At 42.0% G+C, this 20072-nt stretch overlaps 1 protein-coding gene across 2 annotated transcripts in view; it reads right to left on the reverse strand.

Annotated features, from left to right (window-relative positions):
- The window catches only part of LOC148040383 (phox domain-containing protein), a 53315-nt gene that overhangs the window by 15500 nt on the left and 17743 nt on the right, over positions 1–20072 (reverse strand). For both annotated transcript variants that reach the window (XR_015694693.1, XM_087699048.1), the window contains exons 2-11: positions 11757–12159; positions 11492–11669; positions 11264–11403; positions 10904–11097; positions 9813–10429; positions 9603–9703; positions 9292–9436; positions 9025–9093; positions 8833–8878; positions 8287–8753 (exon numbers count right to left, since the gene is read on the reverse strand). Coding sequence is in view for 1 of the 2 variants with exons in the window: in XM_087699048.1 (XP_087555174.1) it covers positions 8287–8753; positions 8833–8878; positions 9025–9093; positions 9292–9436; positions 9603–9703; positions 9813–10429; positions 10904–11097; positions 11264–11403; positions 11492–11669; positions 11757–12159 (2360 nt within the window). In the remaining variant the exon portion in view is untranslated. The remainder of the gene's footprint in view (positions 1–8286; positions 8754–8832; positions 8879–9024; positions 9094–9291; positions 9437–9602; positions 9704–9812; positions 10430–10903; positions 11098–11263; positions 11404–11491; positions 11670–11756; positions 12160–20072) is intronic.

The raw sequence follows: 20072 nt of genomic DNA on the forward strand, positions 1-20072 counted from the left end.
GTTTAGGCCAAAATGCATGATAATTTTGTGCAAATGCAAGCCTTTAAGTTAAATGCTCAACAACAATTGCTTTTGCCACTGAGAAAAAGAAGAATTCAAGCATGTCAATCAAGGAGTGCACATCTAATGCAAAGGATCAGGCAAGCCACAACAACATAGTTCAGTTGCACATATGAGCAGATTAGGCACTTGTTATTAGATGCTCTTTTGATCCTTCATTGCACATGTGATGCTTGCCTTGGTGAAACCGCTCCAGCAACAGGCTGCATTCATCAAGGTGTCAATAGCACAACAGTGCATTTCACTATCCAAAGCAGCAGCAGCAGCCTGCAAGTCAGTCATGCTAGGCAGCAAGAGGCTGTCTGCCCGCACATAGCAGCTAAGGCAGTTGATGTCTATCAGCACAAAGCAACAAACAGCTGTGTTTTCATCATGTGAGGCAGCTAGGAATCATGTTTCTACAATTCAAGGCAGTAGGAGCCGGCAGTAGGAAGCTGCAATGCTGCATTCTCCGATATAAGTAGCAAGAGCTGTGATATCACAAGTCAAAGCAGCAGACAGCTGTTACATTTTACAGCGCAACCTGGTGTATTCACAGCTACAATCGAATCGATGATGAGGCATTTTGGTCAAACTTGCCTCTTGGCAGACCAGGTTGATATCATGTATTTGCTTCCAAATCCACTTGTAACACCCTTAAAAGACTAGCAATTGCAGCACAAATAATTGTCGGGGGTAAAGGGGTCTGTGCCTAGCCACCTATATATTAGTTACACTAACAGTATCCACACACCTGTACACTACATGTGGCGGGTGCTCATCACTGTCACTTCATTCTTTATTCTTTTAGTGACATTTGAATAAAGGAAAGGCCGGTCACACATTGTGACTGTTGGAGTTCCCACATCTTCTGTCTCTCTCTCTCTTGCTCTTGCTCCTTCCACCATAGCTCTTGCTTCTGCTCTATGCTTCCACTTTAGGGCTCACTCCCTTCAACTGGTATTAGAGCCACTCCCTTCAACTAATATCAAAGCCATTGCATCAGCATTGAGAAGCTCAACCGACATTGCTTCCACTCACTCCCTTCAACCGGTATCAAAGCCATTGCATCGGCATTGAGGAGCTCAACCGACATTGCTTAAGCTTGTAAAGGAAAGCTTTAATTCACTGTTTTAATGGAAGCCATGGATTTTTCACCCCGAGGTATGCATTGAGCTCTACCTTCTTCCTGGCTTCTTCCCCCTTCTTGAGGCCTGATCCAGGGCCTTGGTAGAGTACATTGAGCATTGCCACAAGGCCTATTGAGGCCAGCACCTAAGGCAACCCCTTCAGCAAGGGCCCACATGATTGCGCCTGTTTGGGGGATCAATCACTCCTCCAACCTCTTAACAAACTCCTAGAACTCTTGGCATCCCTGGTGATCATTGGCAACACCTCCTCGCACTTGTATTCAGTATTGGGCATCAATTGGAGCTCTTCGGATCAGCCATTGATTCACAATTCGTGACAATTTTCTGTCATACAATTCAGGATAGCACTTCATTCATGTCTAGAGATCACTTACACTTCTCGGGATGTCTATTTGATGTCGGATCATCTAGGGATGTTATGCCAATGTATTGGAATGCTATGGGACTAATTTGAACACTATTTTGCTCAATTTTACAGAGGTTTTTTACTACTGTAATAAGCAGAGCTGAATGCTATTTTATCAGTGAAAGCATATGCCTATTGCTCTCGGGTGCTTACCCTTTATTCAAGGTGATGTACCGATGCTTATGGTTCATGTTACATGCTTGGTTATGCTCCTGGCTTGCCTTTGAGCTAAGATTGGAGCTTTGAGTCTTGACATTGGTTGTCATTCATTGTTATGTATGATTGTTTGATGCTCCAATAAGCGCTTTAGTTACTTGGATCGGATGCTCCCAAATATATGCTACTTGGATCTTGGATGTATGGATGCCTTCCACATGATGTTTTGAGCTTTGTTTGCTCATTTAACATTTGACTTTGTTCCAATGGGAGCTGCCACTTGACATTTGGATGTCACATTGAGCATTTGGTTACGCAATTGAGCTTGAGGGTCTTACAATGAGACCGTGGGACTTGGTGACATGTACATGCTCTTGTCATGCTTTATGTACACAATTGATGCTTATGGGCTGATATGACATTACTTTTGGGATGGCAGCTATCTCTATCACGATGTTGTTAGTGATGTATGCATCTTGATTGGTTATGTATTGCGCTTCTGTTACATTGCTCACTCCGTTGTGCCTCTAGTTAGTCTCTTCTATTACCCGTGAGACCCACTCTATGCATGATGGTTATGCCTATGAGATATATCTCAATCTGACACACTAATCCTTTGACAATTCTCGGTGCCAAACGCATCTTCACTCACTGCTAGTTGGAGCTATTCCCTGGCAATCGCAATTTGTTTTATATCAATGATTGCCCCTCTTTCGCATTGATTTCTTACTGATGTACTTCATCTTCAGCATGCTGTAATTGCAGTTTACTGCACTGTTTATGCGAGTAGTCACCTTCATTTGACAGTTCTTTACATTGAGTTTATGGACAGTTCGTTACTTGGTCAGTACCCCTTGTAGTGGTTTTAGGGCTGTTTGTAGTAATTACAGCAGCCTGCTTTGATAGTTTGTGCACTTGTTTGCCTTCATTATGGCTGGTGGCTCGAGTGATAGTGCTATCTTTAATATTGATAAGTTGGATGCCACCAACTACAGCTACTGGAAGGCCCAAATCTGGTAAGTTTTAGTGCAAAAAATGCAGATTAGGCCTTTGAAACATAACGGTATTAAGCCCAAACTTATTGATGCAAAGGATTGGACTGAATTATATGAGCTATGTAAGTCCGCTAACGTATTATCCCCCTCTAAGCAAGTGTTCTGTAATGTTGTCTCTAATGGGCAGTTCGCATAGGAATCATGGGAAAAGATTCACAATGTCTATGATAAGCAACGCCCTGTTTCTCAAATGCATTGGCTAAAGCAACTCATGGACCTTTGCATAAAGGAGGGCACTTTTATGTCAGCTCACTTAAATGAGTTTCATTCCATTATCAATCATTTGTCTTCGCAAGGGATCAAATTCAAGGGCACTCTTCTTCCCTTGTTCCTCTTAGTTACACTGCCTGAATCATGGGATACCTTTCGTGCTGCTATGTGTGCCAACATATCTACTGATGGGTTCCAATTGCAAGATATAGAGGGTGCAATCTTGACTAGAGAGGTTAACAAAAAAAAAAGTTGATGCTTCCCACACCTCTCATGCTTTGATAGTTAGAGGTAATAATAATAGGAGTTGTAATGACTGTTGTGGGAGAGACTCTCACCAGTCTCACTCTTAGTCACGTGGACAGTCTTGTAGGTAAGTCTCGTGGTTGTAAGTCCTCATTGACTTGTCATTAGTGTGGGAAAGTGGGGCATATTCGGCCACACTGCCATAAAATACACAAAGAAAATAGCAAGGGTAAAGTACTGGATAAAAATGATGATCACAACATTGTCCCTAGCAAGTTCAATGTTAAGATTTAAGAGATTAATGTTGTGCAAACTGATTCTAATGATGATTTCATACTTGCAACTTCTTCTCTTGATACTTCACAGTTGACTAATGCTTTGTTAGGGTATACTCAATGTTGGCTCATAGATTCAGAGGCTTCCTTTCATGTGACCCCTCGTAGAGGGAGGTTTTACTCCTTTCGCAGTACAATTGGATCTGTCTGTTTGGGTAATGACCTGGCATTAGAGATAGTTGGTATTGGTGATGTCTAGCTGTAGTTTGGTTCAAGTTGCATGTTTACTCTTCATCATATACATCATGTATCTGCTCTCACGAAGAGCCTTATCTCTAATGGCAACCTGGATGATGCAAGTTATGTAGTTTCTTTTAGTGATTTCTCATGAAAGATTACATGTGGAAAGCTTGCTGTTGCATGTGGCGCTAAGTTCAATACTCTCTACCCCTTGCTTGATTTTGGGTCAGTTGACCATATTTTAGTAGTAGATGCAGTTCCACATGTAACTTTTTGGCATCGTCGCCTTGGGCACCTGTCCTTGAAAGGAATGAAAATACTTACCCATTTGCAATATCTTCCACCCCTTTACTATAAGTACTTTGAGTCTTGTGACCATTGTTATATGGCAGACAAACACATAATACACATAAAAATTCTGGTATGACACGCATGGGTGAGCTGTTGGCTCTTGTTCATTCAAATGTATATGATCCCATGCTCTGTCAACCATTGGGCGGTGCGAAGTATTTCATTATCTTCATTGATGACTACACACAAAGGTTTGGCCATATCCTATTAAGAAAAAATCAAAAGTCTCGGCTACATTTCAACGTTGGCTTGCTTTGGTTGAGAACCAGTCTCGGTATAGGCTAAAATGCGTAAGGTCAGATAATGGATGGACTATCACCTATGGAATCGACATGCTCGGAAGGTTGTCCATAGTCATGATGTTGTTTTCCATAAGGAGAAAATGCATAAGCAATCTGAGCATGTTGTTAAGGTAAGCAAGGTGATATTTCAGGAGAAGCCTCCTGCTACTCTATAGCCAGCTAGAGAGCCTGTAGCAGTGGTTGATGCTCCAGTGGACCAAAATCCCTAATGCTCAACAGGATGTACTAACCCCACAGCGGTCTACTAGAGATAGACAACAGTTTGCACAGTTTGAGCCCTCTATGGATTATGCTATGGTGACAGATACTAGTGAACCTCTTACTTATGATAAGGCCATGGCAGCGGTGATAGTCACTCTTGGAAAAGAGCCATGCAGTAAAAGTATGACTTAGAAAAATCATATGTAAGATTTGGTTACTTTGCCTAGTAGCAAGCGTGCTTTGCTATGCAACTAGGTGTAGAAGTTGAAAAGTACCCTTGGACATCCCAAGCCGGGATACAAAGCCAAATTGGTTGCTAAGGGCTTCAAACAAGAACAAGGTGTGGTGAAGTATTTTCTCCTGTTGTGAAGATGACTACCCTATGCTTGGTACTCGCTTTGATTGCTCAACTTGACTTGGATCTTTATCAAATGGATGTCAAGATGGCTTTTCTTCATGGGGACTTGCATGATGAGATTTACATGGAGCAACCTAAGGGCTTTACAAAACATGGGAGGAAACACCTAGTGTGCAGATTGAGGAAGAGCCTTTATGGCCTTAAGCAGGCACCTAGGGAATTGTACCACAAGTTTAATGCCTTATGTATTCACAGGGATATTCCCACAATGGTATAGATCCATATTTATATACGAAGAAGGGTCGTGATGGCAACCTTATGATTTTGATTCTCTATGTAGATGATATGTTGATTGCTGGAAGTGCTCATGATGAGTTGGATACCTTGAAATGTCAACTCAAAAATAGCTTTGAGACGACGACATGGGTTAGGCCTCACATATTCTTGGGATGTGCATTACGCGCGATCACTCTAATAAGGGGCTCCTCTACTTATCACAAAAGGAGTACATCCAGAAGATCCTTGAGCGGTTTCATCTACAAGACGTTAAGCCTATTGGTTGTCCTTTACCTTCTCACATGAAGGTTAGTCATGGCGATTGTCCGCAGTCTAATGAACAAAAGGCTGAGATGGCCAAGATCCCTTATGTATCTGCAATGGGCAGTTTGGTATATGCCATGATAGCCACTCGTCTTGATATAGCATTTGCGATGGGAGTTGTGGTACACTATATGGCTACACCTGGCCGGCACCATTAAGATGCTGTCAAGGGTATCATGGGGCACCCGAAGGGCATAGCAACTATGTGCATCTATAATGGTGGCTAGGATATAAGAGTCATGGGATACACTGACTCTGATTATGCAAGACATGCAGACAGTAGAAATTCCACCTCTAGATATATCTTCACCTTTGCTGGAGGTGTTGTTTCTTAGATGTCTAAGGTGCAGAAATACACAACCCTACCTACTACAGAGGCAAAGTATGTGTAGCCACTAAGGCTTGCAAGGAGGCTCTCTAGTTAGGTCATCTAGTGATAGACCTTGGCATTAATAATGCGGTCTCCACATTGCATTCGGATTTTACGAATGCTATTCAATTGGCCAAGAATCTAGTTTTCCATGTGAAGATGGCGCATATTGAGGTGCGTTACCACTTTATTCGAGAGATCATTGAGGACAAGTCCATTGAGCTTATCAAGATCTCAACTAACCAAAATCCTATAGATCTGCTCACCAAAAGCCTCTTAGCAGACCGTTTCATCTTCCTTAGAAAGTTAATGGGCGTTAGATGAGATGATGTCTTTCCTCATCCTATTGTACTTATGTACATTTGTACTTTGTCGCTTTTTTCCTTCTCTCTCCTCACTAGGGACACATTCGCCTTTAAGTGGGAGGTTATTAGGGGTAAAGATGCCTCTGCCTAGCTGCCTGTGTATTAGTTACACTGATAGTACCCGCACACCTGTACACTGCAAGTAGCGGACGCCCATCAATGTCACTTCATTCTTTATTCTTTCAGTGACATTTGTATAAAGGGAAAGCCGGTCACACATTGTAATTGTTGAAGTTCCCACATCTTGTCTCTCTCTTTCCCTCCTGCTCTTGCTCCTTCCACCATAGCTCTTACTTCCGCTCCATGCTTCCACTAGGGACTCACTTCCTTCAAGAATCACTAAATATTTTCAAAATTAAATTACATAGTACACATCCTTAAAAATCACATGAAGGAACTTTAAAACGAGGGTTACCCCTGTGTAAGCTGAGAACTATTAGCATCAAGTTCAGTTACAATTACCTTCAAGTGACATTTACTTTTTTTAAGTGTCTCACAGATGTGTGGGATTCTCTTGCAATATCACAAAGATAAGAACCTTAAATCACAAGCTATGTAGCTCCTTCAGGCCATGAAGATAATTATCTGCTATCCCAGTCTTGGAGATGTAATATGTGCAATCAAGAGACTCTTGAGAAACCACATCTTTCCATACTGTTTCCCTTCTTCATTCCCATTTTTTGTTTCCGTTTAAACCCAAAAAGGCTTTCTAGGGCCTTTTGAGAGAGTGAGAGCCCCACTCGAGAGACTTCAATGGGCAAGACTCCAGATGTTTGTGCCTAAATATACAGCACCAACTCACTCGCTTCACTGATTCATTCCGTCAATCTCCCATCATCTCTCTCCTCCCTCTCCTTCCACCATCATCTCCTACTACCAAGCACCAACCTCCATCATCATCTGGGCTGCATTTTGGTGGCAGCCTCCTCATCATCAACTAGTGCTTCTCTTCCCAACTTGGCGACAGCTCGTGTGCTCCTACACCTTGCATTTGGAGTCCACACCCTTTTGGCATCAACTTCTACTTGCCTAGCATCATCTTTTATTCTTCAAGCATCACTCCTCCCCTTATGTTTGGCTGCTTGGAGGTGTCCTTATCAGCTAGTGTCATCCTCTCCATCTTGGCGTCAAATTTGCAGCCTCTGTACCTTGCATTTTGCAGTTAGGAGGCTCCACCCATTTGCGTTTGCTACTTCTAGGATGTCCATCACAACTGGCAAGCTGCTCCTCCACCATGTATCAGCATCAAAGGCTGTTGACACTTGCGTTTTCAGCTTCTGGCTCATTCTCACCACCTGGCATCACATCCAGCTACTAGTGTTAGCTCTTCAGGCCTCCATTTCCAAATTCAAAGGCTTCTTCGGCTGTCTCCCTACTCCAAGCACTAGTCTTCATCCCTACATTGCAAATTCAAGGGCTCCGCTTCGACGGCAGTTTCCCTGCTCCATGTGACACCTCACCATCCCTGTGTTTGCAAACTCAAAGGCTTCTTCGGCAGTCTCCCTGCTCCACGGCATCTTTTGTGCTATGGCACCCTTGTATCAAATTCACTTCATTATTTTAATTCTTCATCATCTCGTTCATCTGAGTTTCTCCTCTTCTCAATGTTTGCCATACACACATTGTGTTTCTCCCCACAAACCCTACTGTCTCTCTGGTTGCTCAGTCATTTCTTGACAAAGACCTAGGCTACTTTGCACATAAACAACTCTGATTTAAATTGGCATTACAGGAACTACAAGTTGTGCATCTAAAAGGTCAGGACCATTTGTTCAGCATTCATACATTCAGATGATTGGTCAGATTTGCATCTGGCATGGCTTTGCATAAATCATCATTTCTTTAGGGAGCTTACTTCTGGAAGTGCATATACAATAGCTTTGTCCTACTATTCAAAAAGGGCTAATGTACTCTACAACAATATGGCTTTCTTCAATACTTCAAAAGGATTAAAGAAATACCTCCGGAGGTACTGCTGGGTCGTCTTCAAAGGCTTCTGACCCTGCAAGTGACTCTTCAGGTGATATTATATCAGAGCCTACTCGTTTCATCCTTTTCTCAGACCCCTGACCAATTTTTTCATGTTCAGACATGTGTCGCTGTGTAGCAGAATTAGCCCTTGAGTCTGGCATTTGTAATTCACTGTCAGAATGCCAACCATCAACCAAGTATGCACTTCCTTCCTCTGCTACACCTGCAAGTCCTTCATATTCATCATCTGAAAACTGCTCTGATCTTTCTCTTTCCAAATATGTGATACTGTTATTGAACAATGACTCAGGAGGCTGAAATGCTTTTGCAGCTTCAGCAGTTGATAGCGAAGTCCCATCTCTTGTGGGTGATGGTGGACCACCAAGCTGCCGAAATATCCCATCTGATACACCCCTGAGTTGCCGAACCATGTCCTCCACAGCATCATCAACATTCACTGCCAAAGATCCTCCAGTTATACATTTTTTGGTTTCAGAAAAACGGACAATGTTTTGCACAGACTTCAAGAATGTTACCTGCTATTGTTTTCATCACAGAAGGTGATTTAGCGAACGCATATTTCTGTTGACAATAGAAGCTTAGAATATAAGCTATGAATACTTTTCTTCCTGACAACAAAAAATCCTGACTGAAAGGTAGAGCCACAACAGAACCAATGCTTTGTTAATCTTCAACAAAGCAGCAGCTGTAAGAGATGTAATGATCACCTTTGATGTGACACTCAAAAAATCCCAAACTTCGTGTAGTTCTGCAAGACTTGGAATTGAAAGCAGATCCTGTATTGCCAAAAACATATGCATGTACTAGTCAGATCAGTAGTATGGACAGTTATATGCAATCATGATCGGAAAAATGAAAAACTTGAGCAGAATGTCAAACCATCTCTATCTACTGTATAAGCAGGGCTAAATTCTGGGAAATGAAACATGTATAAGAGACATCAGTGAATACTCAAGGTGGATGATATGTCTCACTTTTAAATACTTGTCCAGTAAAATACATCTGTCACGAACAAAAGCATCATCTAAACTTGATGATAGTATTCGCTTCGGAGGCAACTGAAGATTATATTGTGGTAAATCCCGAAGATTTCGATGCAGCTGCTCAAAATTCCGAAACCTTACATGACAGCATCCAAACTTTAGTTAACAACCTTTGTCATGACAAAGGATCTGATACGATTGTCCAACATGAAATACTCAAGAAGATCTCTTCACAGGGCCTTGATTGACACAGATCTAACATTGACTACAGAGACATTAGCATTCAAAAGTGTTGATAGCACCTTCTCTCAACAAACCAAGTGCTGTTGTCAGAGTCTGTAACTGCAATGGAGTAAACAGCAAAAGTTTTGGATGCAATTTTTTCCAAATGTGCTCCGACGACCTGCAAAACAATAAAGTCAAAAGACAACAATAGCAGATTATAGATGACAAAATTTCCGGTGTTTATCCAGTGGAGGTCTGTTTGAAAGAGGTTTTCAAGCTCTTCTTACCCAGCAATTCAGTTTGGAGATAGCAGAATTAGCTGGTCTGCTCGTTCCCTCAGTTTCATTAAGCCAATCTGTGACTTGATCAAGCTGAACATTGCCTGTGGACACTGGAATTCCTGTGTTGTCCCAATAGTTTAGACTCATGCTTTGACTAGTGGATGGCTTTTCAAGCTTCTGCCAACTTTCTGAACCACTGTTAGCAGTTCTGCCATGCTGATGGGGTAGCTCAATCCCAAGAGGCTCATCAAGGTGCCGCTCCTGATGGTCATCTGAGGATATTCGCTTTACATCATGAATATCTCTATTAAACGGGCTACCTCCTTCAAAAGATCGTCCCCTAACAGGTGAATGTCCTAAATCTCTTTTAAGAAGACCTGGATTCACATTTGCCGTTCTGATAACCGGCCCTTTAGACTTTTCAGAAGGTGTTTTAGGTGGTATTTCACTGCTTGTACGAGGGACTCCCCCAGAAGCTGCTTGATTAGGTTTGGTCCTCTCTAAATCCCTCTTTCTATAGTTGCGACCTTTTGCCCAGAGATTGTCAAGATTTTCAGGAGCAAGAGTAGTGTTCCTTCTTTTGCTTACTGCATCAAGAACCTGTGCCCAATCTCTTTCAAAGTCTACAACAAAGTGAAGAGCTTTTTAAAAAGTGTCCAATACATCGCAAAATATCACAAGACCATTGAATCAAACGTTCATTTGTATTTGAATGTATTATGCAGCATTTGAGGCGTATTTGGATCACTAATTCGTTTAAATAGAAATAAAGGGAAGGATTACACAAGGCAGGTTGCAGATGAACCTTGAAATAATTTTACAGATATTAGACATGTGTATGTCACAGATGCAACCCAAAGTCTGGGCTCCATATTCCTCATTAACTCCTCCACCAAACTTAGAAACCAGAAGTTTATTATAGCCAAAAAATAAATGGCACAATATTACTAGAGCCCAAAACTGTACGGTATCCTAAATTAGGATGAAGAATTTGTGGGAGCCCAAAAATGAAGGAAACCCCTCATCCACCTAGAGGTACTACTTTAAGACTAAACTTAAAAGCTTGTCTAAACTTCACCTTACTATGATCTTGGTACCTGCTCCATGTAAGCTTTTGCTTGAATCATGAGAATCTATTTGATGTCCAAGAGATTCGGGTTCAGAAGGCCGTAAGGTTCCTCTTCTAGAAGATTTTCCATCAAGGTTTCCATTCGTCCCCTTCTCAGATTTCAAGTTCTGTGACTTCTCTTTTGCTGAGGTGGTGGCTCGCTCAATAGCCTTATTGATGAAACTGCATAAGCAATGGTGTGATTTGCAAACTCAGTCTTGTTTGCATAAAGCTCCAAGTTCACTTTTCCTTTGAAAGAGAAGTACGAGAAGCAGACAGACGGTTAAGCAGAAAGGTGCAAAATTTCCAAGTAAGACCTCAAAGCTTAAGATAGATGAACTATACAAACCTAGGGCTTGCAAAATTCATAACTGGTCGTAAAACTGCACATGCTAATAATTCTCGTGTCAAGCATCTCATGAGGGGGCATTGTGCATCTTGGGGTCTTAAAAGAATAGCAACCACACCACCCATTAGCTGTTGAAGGACCTGCTAACAGCAGTGAGATGAAATCGTGCTAAGCCATGTTGAACCTGGAAACCATATCACTGACTATAACAAAGACAAAGTGAGTTACCTTGCACTCATACTCTGATGAAAAAAGAGCAGGATGAAGCTGATTCTTCTTCATCAACATCAGCTTCAATCTTTCCTCTCGTTCTTCAGACGAAAGAGTGTCAAACAGCTTTGCACCAATAGAGGCTTTTGTTTGCCTAAAAAGGTCCAAATGGTTGCTGACCAGATCCACAAGATCCCTGAATCCTTGCAGATAAACAACATTCTTAGGACATGATGTACGCCAAAGATATGAAGCAGAATGAATACTTGTAACAACTGCAAACCTTGTGAGCAAACTGATTAAATTGATGCGTTTAACCCGCTGAGCAATCTCACCAAAAATATCATTGATCATAAGCCTTAACTGTTCAGGAACATCTTGATCTGGAGAGAGAGATGAATACCACAGATCTGTTACAAACTCTTGCACGATGCGACAGGTAAAATCATCAATAGCAGCCTCGACGATGGGTGAATCGATTTTTCTCTTCCATTGCAATGATAGTGGTGGAGAGCAAAGAAGCGGGTTATCCAAAGATATCTGATGTTTAAGCAGATGCGAGAGATGAGAAGGCATGCTCACTTCCTGGACCCGTTTCCGGATTTCCAGCTCAAAGGAAAGGTAACGCAAAGCTGCTAGTATAAGTATTGCAATAGGAATGTTGACAAATAGCGAATTGCTTGTCACTACAGCATCACAAAAGGGAGGGGGAGAGGAGGTTAGAGTACATTAAAATCAAAACTAAGCCGAAGCAATGATGTGATTCAGAATTCATGTGGAATATATAAATCCCTTCACAATCTCATATGCTGTAATGTAAATCGAAATACGTGTGAGAACTTAAGCCACTTGCACGGCCCATAAATAAAAAGTTTCTTAGGAAATAGATTCCGATGGGTAACATAAATCTCATCTTTAGGAGGAAATGGGCAGAGAGAAGGGCTTCCAAAACCCTTCTCCTGATAACTAGTTGTCTAAAGTGTTATAAAGGTTCTGCAAAAGTTATGTGATTTTTCTACAAAAAATCAAGTGTTGAGAGATCCAGAGAAAGAGTAGATGTGCAAGAAGTATATATACATGCACATGCATGTGTGTTATCTGCACAGTGCATGCATTCATGCGGCATGGAGACTCTTTCAAGACAACCACAAACCCATGCTTATTACTACACCAGCCATGAGGGTCCAATATGACACCAACTTTTAACAAATCCCGATTAGCCACCCCCTTCCCAACCTCCCAGAGATGCCCATACACATATCTCTTTCCTCACAATGCACATGGATCCAGTATGCTACCATTCTTCACCAGATTCCAATCAGCCACTCTCCCTTGCCCTCCAGAGCTGCATCCACACATCTATTTCTTCAGTGTTCACCATAAGCATGATCAATATGCTATCAACAAGATGAAATCAAGAAAATGCCCAGATCATGACGGTGACCATAGTAACATGGGACAGGTTTTGGGAATGGGGACAGGAACAAGGATGGGGACAAGAATTGCCATCCCTTGTCACTATAAAAGAGGGCTCTAACATGGGGATGAAGCTGTGACGGTATGGGGACCCCTTTTAAGTTATCGGATTCCATAGACATAGAAGACTTTAGACTATTTGTGCACACATATACAGTATAGTAGTTGAATTGTATTACCTTTGAAGCAAGATGCTGGTGAAATGCTAGATAGTTGAATTTAAGACAGGATTTAAGATGCTACCACTAAAAATAGAAGGATGAACTTTTTTGTAAACTTGAGGGAAGAATTTTGGCAATTAGAGAGCAATATAGAATGAAGAAGAATTCTATGTGAGACCTATGCACTAAAGTGCATCTTTTGGCTCAAGTTAATTGACGGATGCATGGTGAAATGGGAATGCCATGGTTATGGCAACCCATTAATTGTGCTGTTTGTACCACTTAACATCAGTAGAACTGGGATGAGAATACAGCATAGGCCACATGGCATGTATACATCATATGCAGTAATCATAAAGTCTTATGATGGTTTGAATCATCAGCCTGTGTAGGTGCTTTTGTTTTCCTTTTTACCCAAAGGAGTCTTTTCAAAAAAGTTTCCATGTATCCACGACTGTATTCATTACACGCATCCATCATTAGATGATGATGTGGCATATGTATATTATTTATCAAGGCCACACAAGCATTATGTCATACTGGTATGACAATTTTTTTATTGCAATGTTTAAGGCTGCACCAAGAATCTGATAGTTTAAGTGGCTTGCATATCGTTTTATACAAAGCCTTCTTGTTTTTCTTGTATTTTATTCCTGTTTGTTTAATCCCAAAATCATGTTCACGTGCTCTCAATGCAGCATCCTTTATAACATGGCTGTATAGCTCTAGCAATATGCATCATTGACTCTGTAAGCCTAAAGATGACTTTTTTTCCATTCTCTTTTTATAAAGAAATCAGCTCAAGGACCCTCAATGTCTCATAATCGACCTAAAGTTTGCACAGCATTATCAACTAAAGTTGATAAAAATTAACCGTTTGATTGGGATGAAAAACTAAAAAACACAACCAAAGGCCAATTACTGTTATAGTACAGAAAAAATAGCTCATTAGTAATCATGCATTAGCAGCCCAGTTATGGTGTCCTTCAACGTGTAGCTATATTGGTCTAGTAGTGTGCATCATCAACCATCTCATCCTAACTCGGGCAAACATCCTTCATGCATTTTTCCAAAACAATAGGTTTGAGGCTAAGTGTGGCATTATCAACCTAGATTCTATATTGACCACGGTTAATACAATTCAATTGCATGCAGAGGATGAATCAGAACAAAGATCGAGTGCCCCATATTAACTATAGTTAATTCTCATTAAGAGTATGGTTAGGAAGTTCAAAAAATCAAGTGTTGGTCGTCATCCTGCAAGGAATCCACCTGACAGAAAGGATTAGTACTGCATCTTAATCTCTGTGCACAGTGGCAACTCTTATCAGCCAGTATCGGTTCCATCATCAGTGTTTACTACCAAGCATTTAATAAATAAAGACTATATCCAGCATGGCATAGTCACACCCTGTGTGTGGCATGGAGATTACAAGGGGAAGAGACACAGCTATCCATGTTGGGCACAAAAGGGATCGCACAGCCTGTCTAGCAGACATATAGGTTTGCATCATTGACATCTCAGTGGCATTGTGGCAACCATACCTGCTGGTATGAGGTTGGAGGAGGAGAAAAGAAAGGGAGAACAGCTTAGAGGTTTAGGAGAGAGGGAAGGAGTAATTATAGTGAGAGGGACTTTTGCAAAGGGAGGTCCATAGGGATATGAGAAGCAGGAGACAACGAAAGCAAAGGGAGCGGTTGAAGAGGATAATTGAAGGGGGTTTTCTCCTTATAAGGGGGGGAGAGGGAGGGTGTAACTATAGTCAGAGGGACTTTTGCCAAGGGAGGTCAATAGGGATACGAGACTCAAGAGAGAAACATAAAGGGGGGGAGAGGGAGGGTGTAACTATAGTCAGAGGGACTTTTGCCAAGTGAGGTCAATAGGGATACGAGACTCAAGAGAGAAACATAAGCAGAGGAAGGTGTTGAAGAGGACGACTGAAGCGGGTTTTCTCCTTATAAGGGGGAGAAAGGGAGGGTGTAACTATAGTGAGAGGGAGGACTTTCACGAAGCGAGGTCAATAGGGATATGAGAAGCAGGAGGTAGAGTAGGTAGAGGGAGGGATTGAAGCAGACAATAAACGTGGATTCTCTCTTTATAAGGGGAAGATAAAAATAGGATCTGCTATGTTTTTTTCAAAGAAAAAAGGAACTAACTAAATGATAATTGGCATAGATTTTCTCTTTATAAGGGGAGAAAAAAACATAGGATCCACTATATTTTTAAGTTGTCATAGGTAGGGTTTCCCACTAAAGGTCCGTAACCTAAGTCCTAAACATTTAAGTGGGGGACCAAGGAGATGAGAAAATATAACAAGGAGATTAAGTTTTTTTAACAAGGACCTCCCTTTAAAACCCTTTTTATAATGTAAGCATGTTGCAATGTAATAATCAACCATCTTGTCATCTAACATAGGGACTTTTCTTGTTGATCAAGCTTAAGTAGTGGGTATTCAGTAAACAAGGCTTCCGTGATTACTTGCCAAATGCAAGCTTTTTTTGCATTAGGGTTCAAATGTGAGCATTGGCTGAGTTTGCCTAGTTCTTGGAGTAGAGAATAGAATTCATTTGTGATATGATAGCCTTGAGCGCCCAACTCAACAGCCTGTTACTTGCCCAATAAATATATATGTTGCAGCTAAAAGGACGGGTTTCCTTTTGTCATAGGTTTAGACAGAGAATTGTTGGTTCCTACATTATATTTCCACGTTAGGAAAAGTGTGGTAAAGATGAAGTGCCCAGTTTCAAGGAAGTAGAAAGAGATGTCTCAACTATCAAACCTCAAACACCAAGAAATGCATCATCATAAGTATTTAAATGCAAGAAAGAGGTGTTTACGAAGTGTCATATTAATTATTTTAAGCTAACTTTTTTCCAAAAAAGTTATAACAAACTCAAACTGAAAAAGATATAAGTTGCACCAAAGCGGTGAGCAACTAAAACCCATCAAGATTCCACATTTTTGCCCCTTCGCATACCCCCCAACAAGAGTAATGAATGTTTTGTTAATAACTCATGAATTGTAGTGTAGGCTATCCTCTGAGGTAACGCGTGGGTAGCCAAGTAGACATCCAAGTTCTTTGGGAAAGGATAAGTATTTGACTTTTTCTTATGTGAGATCCCACTTAATAATTGTTCCGATGACAACAATCAATCCATTATAACCTTGATCATGGTTGTCACGTTCGATGGCATCCGACTAGTGTCATCCGATAATTTTAAGTCCTACACTTAATGTTGGGACTTAAAATAATACACTTCAAACACTTAAGAGTCTTTACACTAGGAGTTTACATATGGAGAACTCGAGGATAAAGATGATGGAGAGCTTGAGAGCGGAGGTAGGGCAAAGGTAGGGTGAAGGAAAGCTTGATGGAGGGGGTAGAGAGCTTGAGGAGAGGGAGTTTGAGAGTGGAGAGCTTGTAACGACAACTGTCCTGAAAGTAACCCCAAATGGTCAAAAACAAGCACTTAAAAACAATCGGCCAATTTGAATCGGCCGCCATTGTATGTGATCGGACGTGTCGTACTAGTGGACAGGACAGATCAAACTAGTCCATCTGTCCGTCAAACGTGAACAACTAGGCCTAGGCCCTTGATGCAAGATATTTTCATAGCATAGTGATGTTGCAAAACATACACTAAATATGTTGCTAGGAAGGTTGATGAATACTTCTAGGCTTGATTTAGTAATCCGAAATGTTTGGATATTGACATTGTTTAGCAAGAATTTTTTAATTTCATTTAAAATTTATTTACATGAGGTGAGAATTTCCATTAAGATGTACGTGTACTGGAATATACACAATTTGCAGCATTGGTGAACCGTCTAAATTCATCCTTATGCGCCTTGAAGGTGTCCATCAAGAATGGTAATTTTTTATTCATACTGGGCAAGGAAATTGTTGATCAACTAAGATCATCTTGATAGAAATTATTGCAAGTCCATGTGTGTGTTCTTGAAATCATCCCTATTGAACCTTCCTCTAGCCAAAGAAATAAGAAGGCACTTACAAAAGAATGAGGGATTGCTAGGGGACTTATCTACAGCAAAAAAGTGAAAGTCGTCTAACAACTTAAGAGATGAGTCCTTTGGCTCGTATATTGTTTGAGCACTGGCATTGTTTGCTGCTTTCTCAAGTTCGTTTGAGATATAGCATTCAAACTTATCTCTATAGTATGCCTTATCTAGCTGAAGCAAGTTTAAAGGTTTTTGGGGTGCAAATGAGAATAATTATAAAAATTGGAATATGTGCATCAGCATTGCTGAACAGGCGCAAAACCTCTGGACTCTAAAGAGCAGCTTATAAGCTGCTTTGTGCACTTTACCACCTACTACTTTCATTACAGCTAGTATCTTTCATCTACAGTTGGCCACAATTATGTCAGCATCTAGCTTATCCTCTTTAGCTCTAGAGACCCTGTTCCTATTCCAGTGTATATCCTTGCAAACTATTGCTCTAGCTATATTCCATAGCTTTATGGTTTCATCATGCATATTTGCTTGGTCTCCAAAACGGGCTCTGTTCATCTTTAGGTTGTCATTAAGGCCAGCTTTCCTAAACCATTCCTCGATCCTCCCCCAGATCTTCCTGGCTTCCAAGCAATTCCTAAAACCAGATCCTCCTGGCTTCCATGCAATTCCCAAAAAGATGTGGTATTGATTCTCTCTTTCCAACAGAGTACACAAAGGGGGGAGATATTAGGGACCATTTTCAAGCAATCTTTATTTGGGACCTTTTCCATCACTATCCTCCACGGCATAAAATTCAGCTTCAGGCTTGGTGTTGCTTTTCATACATCCTTCACTCTCATTTTCCATTTCCCAGTTTGCGAATTTGGAAATCCTGTCCTCCACAGCTGCTAAGTCCTCCACGGCTGCGTATTTGGAAATCTTTTCCTCCACTGCTGCTAAATCCTTATGAAATTCTTACTACTGGGCTGCACGAAATCTTGCCTCTTCTTCATTTCGCATGTCAGCTTTCCCTTGTGATTTACAAGAGACTTCCAAGCTTTGTCTTGCCCACTCCAATTAGACAAGGGCCAATCTTCCATCCTTAAATTCTGGGTCTCCTCCAGCCATTCTTTCCCTTCCTGGATCAAATTGTATTTTGTCCCTGCTTCTTCAACTGACATTAGCTCACTTCTTTCATTGCTCCAAATCCATCCAACAACAGATACCTTTCTTAATCATGGCAGTTGCAAGGCCACACCTCTCATTAGCCAGGTAGTACCCAGCAGTGTAAGCGCCTGTGGAGAACAATGACACACCAAACCACTTGCAAAAGTGCATGGTCCCCTTTCCTGCCAAGGGACATATTCCATTTTAGGCCCACTAATACCTGCCTCCACATGTCTGCCAATCCCTTTAGCACCTTCCATAAGCACATTTTTTGCTTCAATGACTTTAAAAGACCTTGAGGGGATATGGCTAAGCCTCTTGCTCAAGGTTACATAGTTCTTCATCAGAGACAATCTACACATTAGTGGTCCCCACATGCTAAGAATTCTTAATAGTGTTTCTTCTTATAGATGTGACAATTACATGTAATAAAGATACTAGCGAAAGTGCATATCGCTTGTATGGTTTGGACTTTTGAGAAGGTAGGAACTTAGGTCCAAAAGCAACTTCTTCAATTACATGCAGGGCAGAGCCCGGTTTATCAAAAAGAAGACTTCTCTGAAGCTATTTTGGGTTTAACTCAAAGGTCGTGTGTATCGTCCATACAACACGGAATAGGCTGAACATGGCCTTGGAATGCCATAACGCCATTCCATAACATGCAAACTGGAAACGCATTCCCAAAAGCTAGAACGTTCTTGTTGCCATCTCGGACAACATTCCACCGATCCGAGTTACACTCCCCAACCAAGGAACATTTGGCTAGGACTGCCATGTTCCTCGCAGAGGATTGGCAATTGTTTCACAAGGGGGTCTTTTGGGTGGTTGCACACTTCATCTTCGATTCTCTATCTTCGTTTTTGCTTCTGCCTCCCACTCCACATGTCACTGCACTACTTGCCTCCCCCCCCCCCCCGCCATCTCTCTCTCTCTCTCTCTCTCTCTCTCTCTCTCTCTCTCTCTGGGGGTCTTTTGGGTGGTTGCACACTTCATCTTCGATTCTCTATCTTCGTTTTTGCTTCTGCCTCCCACTCCACATGTCACTGCACTACTTGCCTCCCCCCCCCCCGCCATCTCTCTCTCTCTCTCTCTCTCTCTCTCTCTCTCTCTCTCTCTCTCTCTCTCTCTCTCTCTCTCTCTCTCTGTGTGTGTGCGTATGTGCTCGTCGTTAGCCTGGTAAAGTGGTACCTGGGGAATCTTTTGTGGGGGGGGGGGGTGGCTTGCTGGGGGGGTTAGGTCATACCTGCAAGAAATGGACCCCCACGCACCCCTCGAGGAGGTCACAGCACAGTTGGCGGGCACACTACACACCTCGGCTGCCGAATACTTCCCCCCACTCCACCCCTCCGATCAAGAAGGTCCCACAAAATAGCTGGTACGATGCAGAGTGCAGGGAAACCCGGCTCCGTCTTCAACAGGACAAAGCACGGGGAGTACACACGCATAAACAGGCACGCTTGATCTTCCGTCACCTGGTGCGACGGAAGAAACGAGCCTACCTCTCCAAAGTGGAACACAAATTCTACCAACTATTCTTAGGACAGGACAGCAGAGAGGCATGGAAGGCGTTTCAGGAACCCCGAGCCCAGACACCCATCACCTCCCCGGACACTTGGCACGTATATGCAACCTCACTATACCAAGTACCCAAGCAGCCCTAGCTACCCCGGCCCCCAGGGAGCAGACCCAGATCATCCACATTCTTCAGCATGGGGCGGGTTCGGGATGCCATTGATAGACTCCAAAATGACTGTGCCCAAGACCACGAAGGCTTGGTAGCAGAGCATTTGACCCATGCCAAAGACATACTGGCACCTCTCCTAGCACACATGTTCAACAG

Source organism: Lygodium microphyllum, chromosome 2, assembly GCF_053477565.2.
Source record: "Lygodium microphyllum isolate KBCC chromosome 2, Lygodium_microphyllum_v1.1.10, whole genome shotgun sequence".
NCBI lineage: Eukaryota > Viridiplantae > Streptophyta > Polypodiopsida > Schizaeales > Lygodiaceae > Lygodium > Lygodium microphyllum.